This window comes from Hemiscyllium ocellatum, chromosome 45, assembly GCF_020745735.1.
Source record: "Hemiscyllium ocellatum isolate sHemOce1 chromosome 45, sHemOce1.pat.X.cur, whole genome shotgun sequence".
Taxonomy (NCBI): Eukaryota; Metazoa; Chordata; class Chondrichthyes; order Orectolobiformes; family Hemiscylliidae; genus Hemiscyllium; species Hemiscyllium ocellatum.
Window position 1 is genome coordinate 31,335,327 of NC_083445.1, and position 26,355 is coordinate 31,361,681.

Consider the following 26,355-nt stretch of genomic DNA (forward strand, 5'->3'; position numbering starts at 1 on the left):
AATGACAACACCAATAGCCCGTATGGCCCTGCAGTGAGTGAGATGGCTGACTTCACCGTGACACAATGTTCAGGTGTAGGACCTGGCCCTCAGTTGTGACCAGCAGGTATCGCCCATTCCTGGGTGTCATTGGGAAGGTGGGGATGAACCAACTCCGTCCACATGCGGTGGGTAGACATCCAATGACATCAGGGATAGAATTCCATGATTCTGACCCAACCACACAGACGGAATGGTGAGATATTTCAAAGTGAGTACGGTGTGTTTCTTGCAGGTCATGGCTGCCATTGCCCTTCGTTATGGAAGAGGTCAGGCGTCGGGGGTCTGGAAGGGGTCAGGGGTCTGGAAGGTGGTGTGGATCACAGGTGAACGTTTGCAGTGCTCGTACACACTGCTGCTGAGGGAGTAGATGCTTGTGGATTAATCTGTCCTGGATGATGGCAAGCTTCTTGTTGGAGCTGCATTCATCCACGCTGGGGTGAGGTCTTCCATCCCACTCCTGACTTCTCCCTTTGGATGGTAGACAAGCTTTGGGCGTCAGGCCGTGAGTTCCACATTGCAGTATTGCTAGCCTTGGACCTGCTCTTGCTTATACAGTGGGTGATGCTCAGTTCCTGGTCAATAACAACGCCAGGATATTGATCGTGGGGGATGCTGATGGGAACACTATTGAATGGGAAGGTGCAGTGATTATGTTGTTTCTGATTGGAGATGGTCAGTGCCTGGCGTGTATCTTGGTGACATTATTTGGAACTGGTCAGCCCCAGCCTGGATATTGTCCAGATCTTGTTGCATTTAACCATGGACTGCTTCAGTCTCTGAGGAGTCACAAATGGTGCTGAACCCTGTGCTATTATTGGTGAACAGCTCCACTCCTGACCTCATGATGGGAGGAGCTGGTTGGGCCTCCTCACTCCTCTGAGGAACTCCTGCAGGGAGATCCTGGAGCTGAGATGACTGACCTGCACCAACCACACCGTTTTCCTAAGTGCCATGTACGAGTCTAACCAGCAGAGAGTTTGCCTCTGATTCCTGATGACTCCAGTTTAGCCAGGGGCCCTCGAACACCACCGCACAGTCAAATGCAGCTTCGGTGTCACAGGCTAACAATCACACTCCACCTCGAGCCCAGACCGCTTTTGTCCATGTTTGACCCAAGGCTGGAATGAGGTCAGGAGCTGCTTGGCAGCAGCAGTGACATCACCATCACTTAACTGATGATCGAGAGTAGACCGATGTGATGGTAATTGACCAGGACATGCCTGGGCAATGTTCCTTATTGTCAGGTAGATGCCAGTGCTGTCACTGTGGTGGAACAGCTTGGCCAGGGGTACGGCAGGTTCTGGAGCACAAGTCTTCAGTACCTTTGCCAGAATGTTGTCAGGGCCCATAGCCTTTGCAATATCCAGTGCATCTGACCATTTCTTGATCTCCTGAGCAGATTGAATTGGTTAAAATCAGTGATGCTGAGATGGATGATCCACTCTGCACATTTGGCTGCAGGTTTCTGTGTATGCTTCTGTTTTATGTTTTCCACTGATGTATTGGACTCATCCATCATCGAGGATGGATGGCATTAACACGGGCATCAGTGAGTGGACCTGGCCACCACTGTTACAGTGGGAAGCTCAGTATTCCTATCTGAGGAGGAGGTTGCTTTAAGCACTAAAAGCTCTTTGCTTACCAGTGAAATGCCGAGACTCCAGACATCCGCTCTGATATCATAGTCAGGTTTGGTGGGATCCGGGGGATCTATCCGTTCAGGCTGTCAATAAAAAGTCAATTAAATGTGAAGGGATAGTCCTCTGGATGGTGGTATATTCCATACCCTCACTAGGAAGTCGCTGTGTGCCAAGTCCTCACCTTGATCTGGTACTGCCTTACTTGTCCTAATAGTGGTTAGAGTCTCCACTCCAGCTGTCCCCAGAATGTTGGTCATGTGTAGGTATACATGTGACTAGGAGAAATCATCAGTACTTTATAGAATATCCCCCTCTCTGCACCAGATGATGCACTGATAGCCTGCTTCTCATCACTGCAAGACAGACAGATACTCCCTTCTGGTGTCGTGCAAACTACAGAAACATTACCCCTCTCCACAACACAGACATTTCCCCGAAACAGCAAAATACACAGGTATCCCTCCCCCAACACCCATCAAGATATACATTCCTACCTATATTTGTTTCATCCGCAAATTCGGTGATGGTACATTCACGCCTGTCATCCTAAGTCATTGATATATTGTAAAAAATAGTGGTCTAGCAATGGATACCTGTTACATTCCACTGACTGCAGGGCGCCATCCTGAAAATGTCTCCTTTGTTCTAACTCTGCTGTCTACAAGCCCATCCTCCAGGACTGCTATAAATTCCCTCTAACACCTCCTGCAGCATCATTAAACATGTCCAAATATAGGATATCGAGTGGTTCCCATTTACCCAATTTGTTACTTGCTCAAAGCAGGGTAACAAATTGCTCGGACTGGATTTCCCCTTCAGGAAGCCATGCTGACGTTGCTCAATTCCATTATCTATTTCCAAACGCTCGGCTATTACATCCTTGCTAATAGACCTGACATTCTCCCACTGAGAGGTAACAAGCTGTGCGACCTAGAGGGACCTTTCATGTTGTCTTTCTTTTTTGAATAAGTGAATAATGTTTGAACAACACTGACAATTTTGTAATCCTGTGGGACTTTTCCCAAATTATGGATTCCTAGAAGATGATAACCAGTGCATACACTATCTCGTATCACTACTTTCACAATGCTAGAATGCAATCCATCAGGACCAAGACTCTTACCAGCGGTTAGCCTCATTATTTTCTCTTCTGTATTTTCCCTCTTAATACCCTAATTATCTAGCCCTTCCAGAATGCTGTCAGTGTCCTGTCCCATGAAGATTGATGCAAAGTATTTATCAACTTTTCGCCATCTCCTGGTTCCTTGGTGTTATTTCCAAGCTGCATTCTCTCAGGGGCCTAGGTTCACTTTGTCCATTCTCCTTTCTGTTTTAGGTGTTTCAATAAGCGCGACGGTTTGCTTTTCTTGGCCTGTTGCTACCCTAGTTAATGTTTCTTTTCTCATGAAGAAATCACCTTGTCTCAAATTGCATTTAAGTCTCTCCAGCCAAGATTTGTACTGGTCAGTGCAGAGCCACTTGGATCATTTTCATAATGTTCAGGGGGCAGGGTAAGACAATGGGAGGTTTGGGCGAAACGTGTGAGAAAGAGGGAAATGCTGAAGACTGTGGGAGAGGGACAGAGAAAAAGGAGGCTGAAAGAGGAGGGAAACACAGACTGCCACTCAACTCACTTCTGACCTCTACTCACTTGGGAATTCTGTCAAGTATACCCCCCCCCCCACCCCCAAAGGCAACCTAAGATCAGCATTAATGAAGTTCAAAATCTCACAACACCAGGTTATTGCCCGACAGGTTTATTTGAAAGTACAAGCTTTCAGAGCATAGAACATAGAGCATAGAAAAATACAGCGCAGTACAGGCCCTTCGGCCCTCGATGTTGCGCCGACTGAAGCCCACCTAACCTACACTAGCCCACTATCCTCCATATGTCTATCCAATGCCCGCTTAAATGCCCATAAAGAGGGAGAGTCCACCACTGATACTGGCAGGGCATTCCATGAACACTCAACCCGCTGAGTAAAGAATCTATCCCTAACCCTTGTCCTATACCTACCACCCCTTAATTTAAAGCTCTGCCCCCTCGTAATATCTCCGGAACTCAATTCCTCTACAATAAAGCCCAGTACGCCATATGCCTTCTTCACAGCACTATTTACCTGGGTGGCAACTTTCAGAGATCTGTGTACATGGACACCAAGATCCCTCTGCTCATCCACACTACCAAGTATCCGACCATTAGCTCAGTACCCCATCTTCTTGTTACTCCTACCAAAGTGAATGACTTCACACTTAGCTACATTGAACTCCATTTGCCACCTTTCTGCCCAGCTCTGCAGCTTATCTATATCCCGCTGTAACCTGCCACATCCTTCCTCACTGTCAACAACTCCACCGACTTTGGTATCATCTGCAAACTTGCTCACCCAGCCTTCTAGCCCCTCCTCCAGGTCATTTATAAAAATGACAAACAGCAATGGTCCCAAAACAGATCCTTGCGGAACACCGCTGGTAACTGCACTCCAAGATGAACCTTTACCATCAACTACTACCCTCTGTCTTCTTCCAGCCAGCCAATTCCTAATCCAAACCTCCAACTCCCCCTCAATGCCATACCTCCATATTTTTTGCAGTAGCCTACCATGGGGAACCTTATCAAACGCCTTACTAAAATCCATATACACCACATCTACCGCTTTACCCTCATCCACCTCCTTAGTCACCTTCTCAAAGAATTCAATAAGGTTTGTGAGGCACGACCGGCCCTTCACAAAACCATGCTGACTATCCTTGATCACATTATTCCTATCCAGATGTTCATAAATCCTATCCCTTACAATTCTCTCTAAGACTTTGCCCACAACAGAAGTGAGACTCACCGGCCTATAGTTACTGCTCCTTCGTCAGGTAGCTAGTGTGACAGAATCATAGGACACGATTGATAGTAAAAGATCAAAGTGTCTTACAACGGATGTGATGTATTGAACAAATGTAGGTTGGTGTTAAATCTCTAATCACTTAGAATGGGCAGGCAGCATCAGGAGGGACAGGCAGGAGGCTGGGGGAACACAGCAAGGCAGGCAGCATCAGGAGGGACAGGCAGGAGGCTGGGGGAACACAGCAAGGCAGGCAGCATCAGGAGGGACAGGCAGGAGGCTGGGAGAACACAGCAAGGCAGGCAGCATCAGGGGGGACAGGCAGGAGGCTGGGGGAACACAGCAAGGCAGGCAGCATCAGGTGGGGGAGAAGGCAACATTTCAGGTATAACTCTTGAAGAAGGGTAACCCTGAATGTTGACTTCTCCACCTCCTGATGCTGCCTGCCTTGCTGTGTTCCCCCAGCCTCCTGCCTGTCCCTCCTGATGCTGCCTGCCTTGCTGTGTTCCCCCAGCCTCCTGCCTATCCCTCCTGATGCTGCCTGCCTTGCTGTGTTCTCCCAGCCTCCTGCCTGTCCCTCCTGATGCTGCCTGCCTTGCTGTGTTCCCCCAGCCTCCTGCCTGTCCCTCCTGATGCTGCCTGCCTTGCTGTGTTCCCCCAGCCTCCTGCCTGTCCCCCCTGATGCTGCCTGCCTTGCTGTGTTCCCCCAGCCTCCTGCCTGTCCCTCATGATGCTGCCTGCCTTGCTGTGTTCCCCCAGCCTCCTGCCTGTCCCTCCTGATGCTGCCTGCCTTGCTGTGTTCCCCCAGCCTCCTGCCTGTCCCTCCTGATGCTGCCTGCCTTGCTGTGTTCCCCCAGCCTCCTGCCTGTCCCTCATGATGCTGCCTGCCTTGCTGTGTTCCCCCAGCCTCCTGCCTGTCCCTCCTGATGCTGCCTGCCTTGCTGTGTTCCCCCAGCCTCCTGCCTGTCCCTCCTGATGCTGCCTGCCTTGCTGTGTTCCCCCAGCCTCCTGCCTGTCCCTCCTGATGCTGCCTGCCTTGCTGTGTTCCCCCAGCCTCCTGCCTGTCCCCCCTGATGCTGCCTGCCTTGCTGTGTTCCCCCAGCCTCCTGCCTGTCCCTCCTGATGCTGCCTGCCTTGCTGTGTTCCCCCAGCCTTCTGCCTGTCCCTCCTGATGCTGCCTGCCTTGCTGTGTTCCCCCAGCCTCCTGCCTGTCCCTCCTGATGCTGCCTGCCTTGCTGTGTTCTCCCAGCCTCCTGCCTGTCCCTCCTGATGCTGCCTGCCTTGCTGTGTTCTCCCAGCCTCCTGCCTGTCTACTAAGGAGAAGGCCTTTGTCATCAGTCTTGGTCATTACTCCACAGATCAATCAGCCACTTGCTGCTGGTCGAATCTGTTTTTGTACACATTCTGCAATGCCACTGTGTCTGCAATTAAACGTTTCCCACCGTTTCAACTAACAACAGTGTGCATTTCAGATAGATTTGGTCTGTGCTGTTTCTCGTGCAGAGGGGGTTATCACAGCAGTGCCCAAATGTCTGTTTTGGAAGCAGTGGGTAAACAGCTTTGAGCTGAGAGTGTTTTTCTTACATTAGATTGAAGTAGTATGAAGTGGGTGGAGTCAGGTTCAGTTTGCCTTTTGCTTTGAGTTGGGGTTTGGAGTTGGAACCGATAGATACTCTCTCTCACTCTCTCTCTGTGCAGTAAAATGCTTCAGTTTTCGCTCTGCTGCTGGACTGGTTCTTTCAGTGTTCCTTTCACTGCACTCGAAGGGAGGTGGCATGTGGGAAAATCCTTTTTTTGCTGAATTTGCCTTTCCCAAGGGGGGGGTTTAGCAAAAGTTGCGATATTGCAACAGTTGCTCAATAGCAATCAAATAATATAGTATTTTATTAAGTCTTTCAATAGAGCTAAACATATGGCTTTGATTTTGTTTGTATTTTTAACTGTATTGTAAGAATACAGTGTATTTTGCTTAAATCCTTGCAGTGGACCAATCAAATATTCTCCTGGAATATTTGGGACACAGCACCTGACCGTTGCCTTTATATAAAAGGGTCAGGGTTTCCACTCCCTCATATTTTGAGGGGGTTTGGTCTGGTCCATAAGAACAGTGTAAACAGCACTTATTATAAGTGCGGGCAGCATGATCTAACCAATGCAGTAATCCATTCCACTAGCCCTGGTTTTTAAATCAGTCCTTTTCCTATTTCAATCTACAACCAAAAATGCAAGACAATTCAAAAGATACAATCTTTAAAATACATTGGCAGCCCACTCTGATACACCGCGATAAGCACAGATATATCCTGCCCACCTCGATACTCCCCACTTTCCCCAATACAAAATGCGCTGATAACCCCCTCTGATGTAGCGGAAGGTAAACAAATACTCCCCCTGACACACTGTCAGGCACAACATTACTGCAAGGCACCAATATATCCTGCAAACCATTAGTCCCCACACACTGCACTGCAAACACACAGCTATTCCCAAGCCCTCTGCATTGCAAAACATTTAGTCCCCAGCAGCACCCCTTCTCTGAAGCACTGGAAATATCTAATGCCCACTCTTGGCCTATTCTGAGCCTGGACTCCATTGTTGTAGCAGCAGGACATGCTGATGGGGATAGCTGTGCCTGCAGCTCACCAACCTTGCAAACAAAGAATAAGCATAGGCCACTGAAAACAACCAATGCTGGAAATCACAGCGGGTCAGGCAGCATTAGTGGGGACAGAGCAAGCTAACATTTTGAGTCGAGATGACTCCTTATCAGATGAAGAGCCACCTCGACTCAGAACGTTAGCTTGCTCGCTCTCCACGGACGCTGCCTGACCTGCTGTGATCTCCAGCATTGGTTGTTTTCAGTACAGATTCCAGCATCTGCCATAATTTGTTCCTAGATGTGTAGGCCACTTGTGTCGCCCCTTCAGGCCTGTTCTGACATTCAGTACCATCAGGGCTGACCTGGTTTTAACCTCAACCCTCCATTCAGACAGATCCTAGATAACCTTTCAGTTGTTGGTTTCTTGGTAATCTAGAAGCGATCTTCCTCTGCCTTAAAAATACTTCAAGATTCTGCATTCTCTTCCTTCAGAAACTCTGAAGACTCAATCCTCATAAAAATAAAACGTTTTGTTATCTTGGTTCCCAGACTTTGAGCATATTCTTGCATATACTGTGAAGCCTAATTTAATAGGCCTGACTTCATTCCCTCTGACTCTAACTCCAATTAATACAGGGTCCCCAATTTATTAATGTCCCACTTATGAGCAAGATTCCACAGACATGTAATTTTAAAGATCTGACGTGAACATTTCTTACATTTAGAAGTGGCTAGTTTATGTCGCCCTATACTATGTTCTGACTTGCTCACAAATTGAGTTGCAAATGGACTTAAGTTCACAACTCAGGGACTACCAGTACCTTTCCATTTCTTACTCAGCTGCTATTGGTTCCTTGTACATTTGTCTGCACACTAATTCTTCTTTGTGATCCTACATTGTGAATTTTCCCTGCCAGATTAATTTAGAACCTTTCCTCCATCATTATGAAATGTCTCCAACACTTGGTCTTGGTGGTGTGCAGGTTCTGGGTGAATCGCATAGTTATTGCCCCCCTCTGTCACATGAATTACACAGATACCTCCTCCCTCTGTGCAATATCTACAAATATCCCATTGCCCACACTGAAACAGGCAGTTATTCTCCCTTCTGCATCTTAAGACATAACCAGGTGAACAGATCAAGCACTCACCGCCATGTATGCTGCACAGCCAGCGCTCCTCGTCTTTGCTTTCGAGTCGACCAGTCTTCCACTTATCCCGAAGTCACAGAGTTTGATTTGACCCCGCTCATCCAGGAGAATATTTGAGGGTTTCACATCTCTGTGGATGACACCATGCTTTTCCTTCAGGTAGAAGAGTGCTTTGACAATCTGTTCAAATGAATTAACAGACAAATTGGTGGACTGCTTTTGCAAGCTTTCAGTTAGGTACATCCATGCAGTCAGGATCAATACTGCGTTTAGAACACACAACAGTCCAGCACAGCACCAGGCCTTTCGGCCCACTATGCCTCTGCCAATCTTGATGCTATTCCGCCTGCTTAACGTACGAGCAAGGTTTGAGGGCTCTGGGACTATACTCGATGGTGTTTAGAAGGATGAGGGCAGATCTAATTCAAACATTCAGGCCTGGACAGAGTAGATGTTGGGAAGCTGTCTCCATTGGTCAGAGAGACTAGGACCATGGGCACAGCCTTAGGGTAAAGGGAAGGCCTTTTAGAATGGAGATAAGGAGAAACATGTTCAGTCAGTGAGTGGGGAATCTATGGAATTCACTGCCACAGAAGATGGTGGAAGCCACTGAGTCCATTTAAGACTAAGATAGATAGGTTCTTGAATATCAACGGGATCAAGGATTACAGGGAGAAAGTGGTTGATTGAATAGCACAGCAGACTCAACGGGCTGAATGGCCTAATTCCTGCCACTATATGGCTTTTGGTATTATGTGTCCAGTGGATCACATTAAGACTATACAAAACAGGACCGGTACAGGATTCAGTCCCTAAAGCTTGGTCCACCATTCAACATGATCAGGCCTGATCATCAATTCATAATTTTCCATATCACTTGATTCCCAGGGAGGTCACAAATCTGCTAATCCTCATCTTAAATGAACTCAATGATGAAGAATCCACAGCCATGGATGGGCAATTTAGCGTAGCCAATTCACCTAACCTGCACATCTTTGGACTGTGTGTGGGAGGAAACTGGAGCACCCTGAGGAAACTTGCGTAGACACAGGGAGAACGTGCAAACTCCACACAGACGGTCACCCGAGGCTGGAATCGAACCCTGGTCCCTGGCGCTGTGAGGCAGCAGTGCTAACCACTGAGCCACCGTGCCACCCTGTTGATGGAATATTTATGGAATGGAGTTAGTCGTCCGCAGTAGCATGAACAGCTCATTGAAGGAATGTTCCCTTCCTGTGCCACTGATAACAGAACAGTTGCTAGAATTGCTGAGTGTATGACCCAGCTCATCCTCTTTAGTTGAGGGGTCACACGCTCTCACCGAGCTGAGATGGGGGCTGGGAACTTTGTTTGCTGTTTCCTGTCTTCCCTGAAGGGCTCAAGAGAAGTTGTGAACTTAACTGTTAACTCAACTCAGTCAGAGGCTGTCTTGGGTGAGAAGGTGAGGACTGCAGATGCTGGAGATTAGAGTGGTGTTGGAAAAGCATAGCAGGTCAGGCAGTGTCCGAGGAACAGGACAGTCGACATTTCAAGCACAAGCAGTTCATCAGGAAACTGGTGGCTGTCTTGCCTTGGTTGGCTCTAACAACATTTTAAACTTCAGCCTCGAATCTAGGACTCAGCAATACCGAAGGAGTGAGAGGATTGAACTCAGGCTCGGTCTGATCAGACGTACCGAATGGCTCGAATCATAATATTTAGGGAGGAAACTCTCCCAGGGGCCTGGTAAACACACTTTCCTCAAATAAATAAAAATTAACACTGTTCACTTGTGCTGACTGGATCCAGCTGTATACAAACTGACCATTCCTTTCAGTGATCCAGCTGTATACAAACTGACCATACCTTTCAGTGATCCAGCTGTGTACAAACTGACCATTCCTTTCAGTGACCCAGCTGTATACAAACTGACCATTCCTTTCAGTGATCCAGCTGTATACAAACTGACCATTCCTTTCAGTGATCCAGCTGTGTACAAACTGACCATTCCTTTCAGTGATCCAGCTGTATACAAACTGACCATTCCTTTCAGTGATCCAGCTGTGTACAAACTGACCATTCCTTTCAGTGACCCAGCTGTGTACAAACTGACCATTCCTTTCAGTGACCCAGCTGTATACAAACTGACCATTCCTTTCAGTGACCCAGCTGTATACAAACTGACCATTCCTTTCAGTGATCCAGCTGTGTACAAACTGACCATTCCTTTCAGTGATCCAGCTGTATACAAACTGACCATTCCTTTCAGTGACCCAGCTGTATACAAACTGACCATTCCTTTCAGTGACCCAGCTGTATACAAACTGACCATTCCTTTCAGTGATTCAGCTGTGTACAAACTGACCATTCCTTTCAGTGACCCAGCTGTATACAAACTGACCATTCCTTTCAGTGATCCAGCTGTGTACAAACTGACCATTCCTTTCAGTGACCCAGCTGTATACAAACTGACCATTCCTTTCAGTGATCCAGCTGTGTACAAACTGACCATTCCTTTCAGTGATCCAGCTGTATACAAACTGACCATTCCTTTCAGTGATCCAGCTGTATACAAACTGACCATTCCTTTCAGTGACCCAGCTGTATACAAACTGACCATTCCTTTCAGTGATCCAGCTGTGTACAAACTGACCATTCCTTTCAGTGACCCAGCTGTATACAAACTGACCATTCCTTTCAGTGACCCAGCTGTATACAAACTGACCGTTCCTTTCAGTGACCCAGCTGTATACAAACTGACCATTCCTTTCAGTGACCCAGCTGTGTACAAACTGACCATTCCTTTCAGTGACCCAGCTGTGTACAAACTGACCGTTCCTTTCAGTGACCCAGCTGTATACAAACTGACCGTTCCTTTCAGTGACCCAGCTGTGTACAAACTGACCGTTCCTTTCAGTGACCCAGCTGTATACAAACTGACCGTTCCTTTCAGTGATCCAGCTGTATACAAACTGACCATTCCTTTCAGTGATCCAGCTGTATACAAACTGACCATTCCTTTCAGTGACCCAGCTGTGTACAAACTGACCATTCCTTTCAGTGATCCAGCTGTATACAAACTGACCATTCCTTTCAGTGACCCAGCTGTATACAAACTGACCATTCCTTTCAGTGATCCAGCTGTGTACAAACTGACCATTCCTTTCAGTGACCCAGCTGTATACAAACTGACCATTCCTTTCAGTGACCCAGCTGTATACAAACTGACCATTCCTTTCAGTGATCCAGCTGTGTACAAACTGACCATTCCTTTCAGTGACCCAGCTGTATACAAACTGACCATTCCTTTCAGTGATCCAGCTGTATACAAACTGACCATTCCTTTCAGTGATCCAGCTGTGTACAAACTGACCATTCCTTTCAGTGATCCAGCTGTGTACAAACTGACCATTCCTTTCAGTGATCCAGCTGTATACAAACTGACCATTCCATTCAGTGACCCAGCTGTATACAAACTGACCATTCCTTTCAGTGACCCAGCTGTGTACAAACTGACCATTCCTTTCAGTGACCCAGCTGTGTACAAACTGACCATTCCTTTCAGCCCTCCATAACAGGTGTGCCCTCAAACAGCAGGATCACAGAATTCCTACGGCACAGGAGGCCACTCAGCCCATCATGCTGCACCAACCCTTCACATAGATTCCCCACAGTGTGGAAACAGGTCATTAGACCCAACAAGTCCACACCAACCCTGTGGGGGTGACCCACCCAAACCCATTCCCCTACCCTATATTTACCCTGACTAATGCACCTAACACCATAGACAATTTAGTATGGCCCACCCCTGCACTGTGGGAGGAAACCAGAGCAGCGGGAGGGAACCCACACAGACACGGGGAGCATGTGAGAACTCCACACAGACAGTCGCCAGAGGCTGGAATCGAAGCGCCAGGGACCTGGGTGTGAGGCAGCAGTGCCAACCACTGAGCCACCGTGCTGCCCTTACACTGGCATTCGGGGCATACCGATGCTCCTCCTTTTCTCCTATCCACTTGTACATTAATTTAATCAAAACCATCCCCCAAAACCTTTGTGAACGCTTTAACTTTATTTCCAGGCAGTGCATTCCTTGCCCTAAGTACTGGCTGAGTGGAAGCGCTTCCCCTCTGAGCTCTGACACAGCTGCAGTGGGAGAGGGGCAGAGCGACCCTTCCCTGAAACCGGAGGCAGAGCTCCTCAGGTGATGGCAGGTTTCAAAGTACTGATGCAGGACAAGAACATCAGCGGGGGACAGAGTGGGTCCAACTGGGAGACAGAGTGGAAAGCCCTTATTTTCATGGTTTGTACTTGGTTTGGGATAGGGAGAGAGCAAGCAAGCATGGGATAGAGGGAAATTTGGCCAATTGGATAGAGAACTGGCTAACCGGTCGAAGTCAGAGAGTGGTGGTAGATGGTAAATATTCAGCCTGGAGCCCAGTTACAAGTGGAGTTCCGCAGGGATCAGTTCTGGGTCCTCTGCTGTTTGTAATGTTTATTAATGACTTGGATGAGGGAGTTGAAGGGTGGGTCAGTAAATTTGCAGATGATACGAAGATTGGTGGAGTTGTCGACAGTGAGGAGGGCTGTAGTGGTTCTGTTCACCGAGCTGGAAGTTTTTGTTGCAAACGTTTCGTCCCCTGGCTAGGAGACATCATCAGTGCTGTGGAGCCTCCTGTGAAGCGCTTCTTTAATGTTTCTTCCGGCATTTATAGTGGTCTGTCCTTGCCGCTTCCGGGTGTCAGTTTCAGCTGTCCGCTGTAGTGATTGGTATATTGGGTCCAGGTCGATGTGTCTGTTGATGGAAGAAACATCAAAGAAGCGCTTCGCAGGAGGCTCCACAGCACTGATGTCTCCTAGCCAGGGGACAAAACGTTTGCAACAAAAACTTCCAGCTCGGCGAACAGAACCACGACAACAAGCACCCGAGCTACAAATCTTCGCACAAACAGTGAGGAAGGCTGTTGTCGGCTGCAAAGGGACTTAGATATGATGCAGAGCTGGGCTGAGGAGTGGCAGATGGAGTTCAACCCTGCCAAGTGTGAGGTTGTCCATTTTGGAAGAACAAATAAGAATGCGGAATACAGGGTTAACGGTAGGGTTCTTAGTCAGGTGGAGGAACAGAGGGATCTTGGGGTCTATGTACATAGATCTTTGAAAGTTGCCACTCAGGTGGATAGAGCTTGTAAGAAGGCCTATGGTGTATTAGCGTTCATTAGAAGAGGGATTGAATTCAAGAGTCGTGAAGTGATGTTGCAGCTGTACAGGACTTTGTTTAGGCCACATTTGGAGTACTGTGTGCAGTTCTGGTCGCCTCACTTTAGGAAAGATGTGGAAGCTTTGGAGAGGGTGCAGAGAAGATTTACCAGGATGTTGCCTGGAATGGAGAATAGGTCGTACGAGGATAGGTTGAGAGTTCTCAGCCTTTTCTCGTTGGAACGGCGAAGGATGAGGGGTGACTTGATAGAGGTTAATAAGATGATCAGAGGAATAGATAGAGTAGACAGTCAGAAACTTTTCCCCGGGTACAACAGAGTGTTACAAGGGGACATAAATTTAAGGTGAAGGGTGGAAGGTATAGGGGAGATGTCAGGGATGGGTTCTTTACCCAGAGAGTGGTGAGGGCATGGAATACGCTGCCCGTGGGAGTGGTAGAGTCAGAATCATTGGTGACCTTTAAGCGGCAATTGGATAGGTACATGGATGGGTGCTTAATCTAGGATAGATGTTCGGCACAGCATCGTGGGCCGAAGGGCCTGTTCTGTGCTGTATTGTTCTATGTTCTAAGTAATTACACTTGGTGAGCAGTGAGTAAGGTTAAGTCATTTGTTCCTAGTTTATTGTTTATAGTTTGTAGGGATCCCAATGGCAGGAGAACTCAGCTTCTCCTGCAATATGTGGGAAATAAGGGACCCTGCCAATCTCCATGGAAGTGCCTTCAGCTGTAACTCCTGACTGACCACATGGAATGGGTGTAGCTGTGGCTGTACTCACCAGGGAGCACTCCAGATAGCATGCTCAGCAAGCCGGTCACACCACAACACAGGGCTACACAGGCACAAGTGTTGGCTGGCCACCAGGAAGACGAGTCAATATGGGCCATCCACACCTCAAACAGACATACTGTGTTGGACCCTGGGAGGCAGGACCTGGACAGAATGGGAGCTTTGCTCATGCTGCTGGGGAGATGTTTAGCTTGATTTGGCAATGGGGTGGGGCACAGAGTAGTTCTCAAGTCAAGAATAAGGTTCAGTCAGACATAGAAGGAATACTAAGATGGTCCAGCAGGTGAAGAAGATATGGGTGTGATAAGGCACATGGGATAATGAGCATCTATTTAAATGCCTGACACGGAAGGCGCTGATCAGAATGTGGGCATGTGTAGTCTTGTTGCAATCACTGAGAGATGGGAGAAGGGCAGGACTGACAGCTTAACACTCCAGGGTGTAAAGGTTTCAGGCAGGATCAAGGGAGATGGAAGAGAGCTAGGGGCTTTGCATTATTGTCAAAGGAGAACATTACTGCAGTAATAACAAAGGGGGTCCTAGAAAGCTCTTCAGCTGAGGCCATGTGGGTTGAGTTTGGAAATGTAGAGAGAAAGGGCTACTACCTTGCTGGGATGATACTGCAGGCCTCCGAACAGCCAGAGGGAGATAGAGGAGCAGATATGTAGGCAAATGAGAGAGAGGTGAGAGCAATCGTGTTCATAGTTTTAGGGGATTTCAACTTCGCAAACATTGACTGGAACACTTTAGTGTGAAATAATTAGATGAGGTGGAATTTTTCAAGTGTACCAGAGGAGAGGTTTTTTGCGCCCATACACAGATAGTTATAAAGAATGGGAGCATAGGTTATGACTTCTTTCACTGGAGCATAAGAGGCTGAGGGGCGACCTTACTGAAGTTTATAAAATAATGAGAGGTCTAGGTAGAATGAATGGAAGTTGCCTTTTCTCTGGGATGGGGGATTTCAAGATTAGGGGGTACACTTTTAAGGTGAGGGAGAGAGAGATTTAAAAAGACACGGGGGGGGCAAATATTTTACACAGAGGATAGCTCGCATGTGGAATGAACTTCCTGAAGATACAGTTACAACGTTGAAAAGATATTTAATAAGTACCTGAATAGGAAAGGTTTGGAGATATGGGCCAGGAGCAGGCAGCTGGGACTAGATTAGATTAGGTGGGATTATGGTCAGCATGGACTGGTGGGACCGAAGGGTCTATTTCCATTCAGTATCACTGTTTGACTCTATGAGTGGTTGAAGCTTCAGAGGGTGAGCATTTCTGGGATAGTAACCATAACTTGAAGTTTCAAAGTCATTATGGAAAGGGATAAGGTTAGTGCAGGAGTTAAGTGTCTGAAGGTTGGGGGGGGGGGGGGGGGGGGTGAAGATCACTTTTAATAATGATTACACACGATCTGGCAAACATAGACTGGGAGTAGCTACTTGTAAGTAGAGTACGCTTACATTTGGTAAGTGGGGGTGTTTTATTTTTAAAAGTTATCTAGTGAGACCTCAGGGTCACCATGTTTCTCTAAGGGTGAAGGGTAAAGGCAGCAAGTCCAGGAACCCCTAGATACCAAGGGTTACGGACACAGAAGGAAGCTACGTTCAACACATTACAAACAGTGCAGGCCTTCAAAAGGACAGTCGGTTCTGAGAGAACGCGATAGTTTGGTTCTCGTGTGATCACACAAAAGCAGTGCCATTTCAGCTCTTGGAGCTGGAATCAGGTTGTAGCCAATACCGGTAAGGAAAGGTCACATTCTACTAGCAATCTGCTACACTCTGCCATCACAATAAAGCCATTTCCTGTTGAATAGACACACGTTAGCGGAGAACTGACTGTATAGAGAACACTAAAGATTGTTTAATAAAAGAAATCTGGAGGGCAAAGAGAGCGTCAAAATATCTTTGACAGGATTAAGGAAAACACTAAGGCATTTTATAAGTACATTAAGAGAAGGAGGATTCCCAGGGGAAACGTAGGACCTGTTCGATACCAAAATGGGAATGTTGGAGTCAGTGGATGTGGCTGAGGTCAGATGGTGGCTGTATTCACAGGGGAGAAAGACTGTGCAGCTCGCAATTGGAGTTGAAACGTTAGGATGAATAAGGAGGTGATATGAGATGCTTTAGTGGGCATAAACATGCAGAAAATCCCCAAAGCTAGCTAAGATTTACCCAAGGCTGCCAAGGGAGGCGAGGGAGGAGATTGCTGGGGTTCTGATGGAGATGTTTAACATTTTGCTGGCCACAGGACACATGCCAAATGACTGAAGGATAAGCTAATGTGGTTCCTTTGTTTCAGAAGGGTAACAGTGATAGGCCAGGTCATTATACACCAGTTAGTTATACATCAGTGGTTGGGAAATTATTGGAAAACATTCTAAGGAACAGGATTATTCAACACTTGGAAAGACAGGAATTGATCAGCACAGTATTATAACAGAGAGATCCTGCCTGACTAATATAATTGACGTTTTTTAAAGTAATTGACTAAATACATTGATGAGGGTAGTGCAGTCGATGTGATTGACATGGGCTTCAGTCAGGGCTTTGACAAGGTCCACATGGAAGGCTGGTCCAAAAGGGAAGAGCCCATGGGACCCAAAGTAAGTTGGCAAACTGTATCCAGAATTATCTTGCAAATAGGAAGCAAAGGGTGATGACAGGGGACTATTTTTGTGTTTGGAAGCCTACGTTTAGCAGAATTCCTAAGGGATCAGTGCTGGCAGCCTTGCTGGTTTTATGTTCATTAATGAGTTTGATGTGAAGGTTGAAGGTTAAAATGAATATGTTTGTAGATGGCATGGAAACGGTGGTGTGGCTGATAGTGGGGAGGATGGTCTCAGATATCTGATATTGATCAGCCGATAAAATGGCAGGTGGGATTTAATCCGGATAGGTGGAAGGTGATGCATTTTAGGAGGTCTAACAAAAGAAGGATATACACAATGATAGGGCCCTGGGAAGTACTGAAGAACAAAGAGACCTCAGTATACAAGTCCTTCGATTCCTGAAGGTCTCAGCACAGGGAGACAGAGTGAAGAACGCAGCAGACAGCACGCATGCCAGGGGGTAGAATGTAGGAACAGGTAAGTCCTTTTACAAGGATATACAACTATGGCTAGACCACAGATGGAATATTGTGATTGAAAAGGATACGATTGCACTGCAGGTGGTAGAGATGAGATTCCTCAGCGTGTTGCCTGGGATGCAATGTCTCAGTTGTGAGGGGAGACTCGGGAGGCTGGATTCGTTTTCCCCGAGGGAATGGTCTGACTGAGGGGTATACAAAATTATGACAGGCATAGACAGGATAGAGTAGAAAGTGAGGTCTGCAGATGCTGGAGATGAGAGCTGAAAATGTGTTGCTGGAAAAGCGCAGCAGGTCAGGCAGCATCCAAGGAGCAGGAGAATCGACATTTCGGGCATAAGCCCTTCTTCAGGAATGAGGCCTCATTCCTGCTCCTTGGATGCTGCCTGACCTGCTGCGCTTTTCCAGCAACACATTTTCAGCTCTGATCTCCAGCATCTGCAGTCCTCACTTTCTGCCTGTCTACGTTACGACAGGTACAGTTTGTCCCGGTCTACCATATGACAGGTACAGTTTGTCCCGGTCTACATCATGACAGGTACAGTTTGTCCCGGTCTACATCATGACAGGTACAGTTTGTCCCGGTCTACATCATGACAGGTACAGTTTGTCCCGGTCTACCTTACGACAGGTACAGTTTGTCCCGGTCTACATCATGACAGGTACAGTTTGTCCCGGTCTACCTTACGACAGGTACAGTTTGTCCCGGTCTACATCATGACAGGTACAGTTTGTCCCGGTCTACCTTATGACAGGTACAGTTTGTCCCTGACTATGTTACGAGAGGAACAGTTTCTCCTGGTCTATCTTACCCAGGCTGCTTCTGATTTGGAATATTCCTTTAACAAATGGCAAGAAGTGTGAGGACTGCCTTCTTCATCTTTACTCACCGCGACTGTCATTTTGCCGAGAATCCTTTCTGGAATAGGCCCCTGAATCCGTTTCTTCAGCTTCTCAGCACAAGTGCCCATCAGTTCCATGGCAATGAACACATCAGTCTGTATGACAGAGAATAAAAGTCTGGGTCACCACACAATATGTCTACACTTAGACAGGTTGGGTTCATTTAAATCAAATGTAGGTTTTGAATTCCTGGAGGTCAGCAAGGTCCAATGCCCCTGAGACACTCTGTAAATGTTTAAAATACATACAGCTCCGATAACATGCGACAGGCCCAACTGCAACTCAGCTTTGTCTGAAATAGTTAAGTTCCTGTGATATTCTGACACAGAAACAATCAGCAGAGAGAGCCAGCAGACAGTTGAAGTGACCCCTATCTGTAGCACAGGAGATGGAACCAAGACTAGGGTTGTTGTTTCTTGCAAGGGGAGTGCAATGTAACACATGCAGGGAAGGTTCACTGCATTTATACAGCACCTCGGTCAAATTGCACCTCCTTATTTTAAAGATCTCCTTATGTGAAGACTGGTGTCATGAAAGTTAAAATAGTTCAGAGGAGGCTCACTTAACTCGTTCATAGGATGAGGGGCTTACTTTATGAAGATAGATTGAACAGGTTAGGCTGCTATCCTGTGGATTTTAGAAGATCGAGAGGTGATCTTGACAGGGGGAGTGTCCAGATGATGATTATTTTTGAGGAAACTAGCTAACACACGACACACTTTAAGAATGACATGTCTTACTAACTAGGGTTGGATATTGTTTAAGAATGAGACGTCCTTTAAGTCAGAGAAAAGATTTCTTTTTCTCAGGGGGTTATTCCAAGATGGAATTATCGTCCACAGAAGACCAGGGGGTCAAGTTTTACGAAAATAAGACAGGGAGGAGGTCAGAATCAGATCAGGCAAGATTTTATTGAATTGTGCAGCAGGAGGGAAGGGTCGAATGGCCTACTCCTGTTCTTATGTAACTCTGATACTGCACAGACCAGTTCCTATTGGTAGGAGGAAAATAACGTAATTGTTCCTCAAACGTGAAAACAAAATAAAAATATGATCAAGAATAATCAGAATAATTCTGAATAATCAGAACTGATTTCAATGAGGAATGCATTGTTTGACCAAACCTGTTAATTCTTTGATGAATTACAGAATGAGAAGACAGGAGTAATGCAGTATATCCACTGTATTGGGACTATAAAAGCCTTTGATAATGTAGGATAGGTTGGCCGTGATTGAGGTGGTGAGCAGGTGGAATCAAGGAACAGGTAGCAGCATGGGTAACAAGCCGGTTATTAAACTAAACTAGTGAAAATGAAAAGGGAAGCTAGTCAGACAAGCAAAAGGTTAGGAATGGTGTCCCACAGGGATTGGTGACCAGACCCTTTGCATTCACCATCCACACAAACAATTTAGACCTGGCAACTAAATTCAAAATTGATTGCTGGTATAACTAATATAGAGAAAGGCTGTCACAGTACATGGGAGTACATCAACGTCACTGGAGACAAGAGTGAGATGTTACAGTTTAGTGGAAAGAGGAAGGAGACCACATACTGCTTGTCTAATAAGAGTGGAAATGGCAGACAGGAGCAAGGAACTGCAGAGTATAGAAACACAAATACCAGGCTTACTTCTAGAGTGACAGAATTATGGTAAACTTGTACACAGCCTGGCTAGACCACATTTGGGGCCCAGCTCCAGTCTCAATGTTATAACAAGGGACACAGGTGTACAGGTGAAGATGCACGAAAACAAAAACCCGAGAGAATATGGACAACATGAAAGGCTAAGCCGGCTCAGGCCCTTCCCTCGCAGACGGCTGACAGTGCCCTAAGGCAGCTTGTTACCAAGTCCGAACTCAATGGGAACGGGGGCGGGATGGTCCAGTGGCTGGAGTCAGACCCAGCAATAAAGGAAAATGGTTCTGAGTGTTGGAGGACATTGCAGGAAGTCAGTGTAGGAGGTCCTCAAGATAGTGTCCTCAGCCTGACCAGCTTCAGCAATAATAATCCCTCTCAGCAAGAGGGGAGACATGGGGATGTTGATGATTGCCGTGTTCAGGATCACTCAAACTCTCATCGTGGACATACTAACCACCCCTCTTGACATTTAATGATGTCACCATCACTGAATCCCCAACTTTCAATATTATGGGGGTTGCCATTGACCAGGAACCGAACTGGACTAGCCATGCCGATGGAGTGGCTGCGAGAGCACTTCAGCAGCTACAGCGAGTAACTCACCTGTGATTCCCCAAAGCCTGTCCCCACCATCTGCAAGGATCGAGCCAGGTGTGTGATGGAATACTCCCCACTTGCCTGGATGTCCCTCGAACAATACTAAAGCAGCTTGACACTGCCCAGGACAAAGCAGCCCTCACCACATCCACAATCATCCATCCCATCTCTTGCCAACATTCAATAGTAGACGTTCGTACTATCTACAAGATGCACTGCAGAAATTCACCAAAGATCATTCAACAGTACCTTCCAAACTCATGACCACTTCCATCAAAAAGGACAAAGGCAGAAGATACACGGTAACACCATCACCTGGAAGTTCTCCTCCAAGTCACTCACCATCCTGACCTGGAAATAAACGACCGTTGCTGGGTCAAACTTCTGGAACTTCCTTCCTAACAACATTGTGGGTCTATCTACAGCAAATGGACTGCAGCTCACCCCCACCTTCTCAGGTGCAACTACGGACTGCAATAAATGCTCGGCACAGCCAACAACCCCCAGATCCCACAGGATCTGGCCGTGTTTTATCTGCTTGTTTGGGTCTGTTGCTGAGAAATTGGCAGACTGTGTTCAGTGGGTACCCATTCTTTTTGAATACACAGTGTAGGTGATTTTCCTCTGCTCTGTGTAGTCCCTCTGTGCTGCAGTGTGTGCTGGCTCGTTGAAATAATGTTCTGATGCAGCTTCGTTTGTGGGTGTTGGGATGATTGTTTCTGTAGTTCAGTATTTGGTCCGTATGCGCTGTTTTCCTGTAGACGCTGGTTTGAAGTTCCCCATTGGCTGTTCGTTCTACTGTGACACCTAGGAATGGCAGTTTGTTTTCTAAAGCTAGCAACTTGTCAGATACTAAAGCAATCCATAGCACACGCTACAAAACCTGGACAATATTCAGGTTTGGCATGACATGGCAAGAAACATCTATGCCACCCAAGTGCCAGGCAATGATCATGTCCAACAAGAGATCCACCTCTCCTTCACATTCAATGGCTTACTATTTTCAACATTGTAAGGTCACCACTGACTAGCAGCTGAACTGGGTCTGCTAGGTAAATACTGTCACCACAAAAGTAGGTCAGAGATTGGGAAGTCTGTGGTGGGTAACACTTGTCTTGTCCACCCTCCATATGGCATATGTCAGCAGTGTGATGGAATACTGCTCACTTGCCGAGACTGCAGCTTCAATAATATTTCAGCTCAGCAGGCAGAAGGCAAAGCAGCCCACCTAACCAGCACCTGCTCAAAGTTCACAATCTCTACCACTGGCTCAGTAGTAGCACTGTAGAGTTACAACGCTCCTTGGACAGCATCTCACAGGATTGCATATCTTTGGAATTTTCTTCCTCAAAAGGCAATGGATACAAGTAGATGGAAGATTACTTAGCGAGTTTGGATAAGATTTGTAGCTCAGGTTGAGGTTTTGGATGTAGGTTTGCTCGCTGAGCTGGAAGGTTCATTTCCAGACGTTTCGTTACCCTACTAGGTAACATCTTCAGTGGGCCTCAGGCGAAGCATTGCTGAAAATTCCTGCTTCCTATTTATATGTTTGGGTTTCTTTGGGTTGGTGATGTCATTTCCTGTGGTGATGTTATTTCCTGTGGTGACATCACTTGCTGTTCTTTTTCTCAGGGGGTGGTGGATGGGGTCTAACTCGATGTGTTTGTTGATAGAGTTCCAGTTGGAATACCATGCTTCTAGGAATTCTCGTACGTGGCTCTGTTTGGCTTGTCCTAGGATGGATGTATCGTCCCAGTCGAAATGGGTCCTTCCTCATCTGTATGGGAGGTTGCTAGTGAGAGAGGGTCATGTCTGTTTTGGGGCTAGTTGGTGTTCATGTATCCTGGTGGCTAGTTTTCTGCCTGTTTGTCCAATGTAGTGTTTGTTACAGTTCTTCCACGGTATTTTGTAAATGACATTAATTTTGCTTGTTGTCTGTATAGGGTCTTTTAAGTTCGTTGGCTGCTGTTTTAGTGTGTTGGTGGGTTTGTGGGCTACCATGATGCCAAAGGGGTCTGAGTAGTCTGGCAGTTATTTCTGAGATGTCTTTGATGTAGGGGAGAATGACTAGGGTTTCTGGCCGTGTTTTATCTGCTTGTCTGGGTTTGTTGCTGAGAAATTGGCAGACTGTGTTCAGTGGGTACCCGTTCTTTTTGAATACACAGTGTAGGTGATTTTCCTCTGCTCTGCGTAGTCCCTCTGTGCTGCAGTGTGTGCTGGCTCGCTGAAATAATGTTCTGATGCAGCTTTGTTTGTGGGGGTTGGGATGATTGTTTCTGTAGTTCAGTATTTGGTCCGTATGCTCTGTTTTCCTGAAGTTCCCCATTGGCTATTCGTTCTACTGTGACACCTAGGAATGGCAGTTTGTTGTTGCTTTCCTCCTGTTTAGTGAATTTTATGCCAGTTAAGGGTATTATTGATGGTCCTGAAGGTCTCCTCTAATTTGTTTCATTTAGTGATGACAAAGGTGTCACCCATGTAGTAGACTCAGAGTTTGGGTGGGATCCAAGGCTGTGTTTGTGTTTGTACGGGTGCAGGTCAGCAGGAGGATTTGGGGCAGATTTTCAGGGTGAAGCAACGTTGCAGAGGGATTGTTTGTTGAGAACCCAGAGGAACTGGAAGCTGGAGGAGGCCATTCAGCTGCTGCTTTGTGTAACAGGACCATGACTAATCGGATTAGGGTCTCACCCCATTTTCCGGTCAGTCTCCCCACCTCCCAAAAACATCTCAAGACTCCCTTGTTTAAAACTCTCTCTAACCTGGCGAAGACAATTTCTGCTTTTGTGACACTGAATGGACTTTAGCGATTTAAAGCCACACTGTCTGGTGTGAAGAATGCGCCAGCCACATTTCAAAGACTAACCAATCAGGTCACTTCTGGATTCACCAATTGTGTGGTGTATGATGTCGACCTGGTGATTTTTCGTCACACATGCAAGGAATATTTGCAATATTTATCGGAATTGTTTGATCTACTTTGGAAGGCAAACCTTCCAAAGATGATAAACCTGACTAAAAGTGAGTTCGCATAAGCCCAAGTCATGTTTCTGGGCCACGTTGTCGGACAAGGACAGATGGCCCCATAGAATATGAACACAGAGGTTCCTGGGGAGATTGCCATACCATTGCTGATGACAGCAGGACTATGATTCCTGGGATTGACTGGGTTTTATCGGAAGTCTGTACTGAATTTTAGCAGTGCGGTTGCTCCAATGACTGACTTATTGAAGAAGTACAGAAGGATTCACTGGATGGCAAACTATCAGATGGCATTTGATAGCCTGAAAGCTGTGTTAGCCGCTGCCCCAGTGTTAGCCACACCTAATTACTCAAAGCCATTCTAGGTGAGTGATGTGGGTGTTAGTGCTGTGTCCTTACAGCAAGACAACGAGAAGGTAGAAAGACCTATTGGGTATTTCTCCAGAAACTTGAATACTGATCAGCAGATGTATTCCATGATTGAGAAGAAGCTTGGTGTTGGCATTACAACATTTCAATATTTATGTTGCCAGTACTGTTTCCGAGACAATTGCGTTTTCTGATCGTAACCCATTAACGTTTTTGGAGACATTTATGTACAAACCTTCCAGACTGTTCAGACGCAGCTAATTACTGCAGCCGTTCAATTTGAAAATTATACACATGACAGGTCTAGAAAAGGTAATTGTCGACACATTGTCATGACTTTGATGAAGGACGGTGGAGGCGTTCGGTGGTGGGAGTAAACAAACTGAATGAGAATGTAGTCGTGAACGTTTGCATGCTCTGAGTCAATGTAATGTACTTGTTAGGAGTGCGCTAATAAAGTAAGACTAAGGGTTTTTACTTAAAGTGAAGCCATCTTTGGAGAGTGATGGGTCTGTTTGTTTGGCGGGAGGAAGGGAGGTGGGAGGGTGCTCTCACTTTCCTTCGGGTTTGTTTTTTGAAGACAGGTTGTAAAGGCAGAGGTGCCGCACTAGCTACTGAAAAGGGCTTAACTAACTAATTTAGGAGACCTTTGGGCTTTTTTTTAATAAACGTTGCAGCAATGGGAGCAGCTTGAAGTGGCCAGTTCTCTCAGATCAGGCTTTCTAGTTTTTTTCTAGCTTTAGTAGTCAGAAGCTGTGTGAGGTCCCAGAACAGTTTGAGGATTCAGTGAATCATTCCTCACTGCTACTTTCTCTGAAATCTCTCGATGTTGTTTCCTCCTGAACTGGAGAACTGCATGTTAGAATTGGTGCCTGAATTTACCTTTTTCCCTATAGTGTGCAAACAGGCCCTTCGGCCCAACATGTCCACACTGATTCTCCAAAGAGCAATTCACCCAGACCAATTCCCCTACCCTATTATTTATATTTACCCCAGCTAATGCACCTAACCTACACATCCCTGAACCCTACGGGTAATTTATCATGGCCAATTCACCTAACCTGAACATCTTTGAACTGTGGGAGAAAACCAGAGCACCCGGAGGAAACCCACACAGACACGGGAGAATGTGCAAACTCCACACAGTCAGTCGCCTGAGACTGGAATCGAACCCAGGTCCCTGCCACTGTGAGACAGCAGTGCTAACCACTGAGCCTCCCATGTTTTTGGGATATTATTCTATTGGAACAGCTAATTAGTAATAAGTACTGTACCTATTACTCACTGAAGTTTTCCAATAGTTAAGTTATTCTAAATTCCTCTTTCTTTTGTTTGGGGTTTGTCAGGGTTTGATTGCTAGAAATTGAAAACATGTTTCCATTTGTGGGAGTCGAGAGTGTGGTGCTGGGAAAACACAGCAGGACAGGCAGCATCCGAGGAGCTGGAGAATTGATGGGGCATAAGCCCTTCATCAGGAATGAGGCTTGTGGGTCGGGGCTGAGAGATAAATGGGAGGGAGGGTGCAGTTGAGGGGAGATAGCTGAGAAAGCGATAGGTGGATGAAGGTGAGGGAGAAGGTGATTGTTCCGGGGGTGTGATGGACAGGACAGAAGAGTGGTACAGAGTTGGAGGCTTGGGACTGGGATAATGTGGGGGCAGGGAAAATGAGAAGGCTGTTGAAATCCACATTGATCCGGTGTGGTTGGAGGGTCCCAAGGCAGGATATGCAGGAAGACAGGACCACTTCTTGTGGAAAATTTCAAAGAACATCTCTGGGACACCCACCAACCCCAAGACCCTGTGGCTGCACACTTCAACTCCCCCTCCCACTCTGTCAAGGACATGCAGGTCCTGGGCCCCCTCCATCGCCAAACTGTTACCATCCGACGCCTGGAGGAGGAACGTCTCATATTCTGCCTTGGGACCCTGCAACCACACGGGGTGAATCTGGATATCCAAAGCCTCCTTAGTTCCCCTCTACCTCACATTATGCCAGTCCCAAGCCTCCAGCTCGGCACCACCCTCCAGACCCATCCATCATTCCCCCCTCACCATCATCCACCTATCGCTTTCTCAGCTACCTCCCCCAAATCCCATCCCCCTCCCATTTATCTCTCAGCCCCCGGCCCACAAGCCTGATTCCTGATGCCTGAAACGTTGACTCTCCCGCCCCTCGGATGCTGCCTGACCTGCTGTGCTTTCCCAGCACCACACTCTCCACTCTGATCTCCAGCATCTGCCGCCCTCACTGTCTCCCTCTGTTTGTGGGAGGATGCCTAAACTAGGAGCCACACATCTAGGAGGTGAACTAAGAAATTCAAGAAAGAATTGAGGAGAAACTGACTGGGACGGTGGTCAGAATGTAGAAGTTGCTTTTTCTAAGGAGCAGTCGATTCAAATAGCATTACTGTTTTTACAGACAGGACATTAAACACAAAAGGGAGAAGGAATAGAGGGTTTTAGTAAGGTGTTTGATAAGGTTCCCCATGGTAGGCTAATGCAAAAACTACGGAGTAT

At 46.8% G+C, this 26,355-nt stretch overlaps 1 protein-coding gene across 2 annotated transcripts in view; it reads right to left on the reverse strand.

Annotated features, from left to right (window-relative positions):
- map2k7 (mitogen-activated protein kinase kinase 7) overlaps positions 1 to 26,355 on the reverse strand; it is a 120,403-nt gene that overhangs the window by 20,171 nt on the left and 73,877 nt on the right. For both annotated transcript variants that reach the window (XM_060854864.1, XM_060854863.1), the window contains 3 exons: positions 18,242 to 18,349; positions 8,270 to 8,449; positions 1,685 to 1,765 (listed from right to left, as the gene is read on the reverse strand). In XM_060854864.1, coding sequence (XP_060710847.1) covers positions 1,685 to 1,765; positions 8,270 to 8,449; positions 18,242 to 18,349 — 369 coding nt within the window. The remainder of the gene's footprint in view (positions 1 to 1,684; positions 1,766 to 8,269; positions 8,450 to 18,241; positions 18,350 to 26,355) is intronic.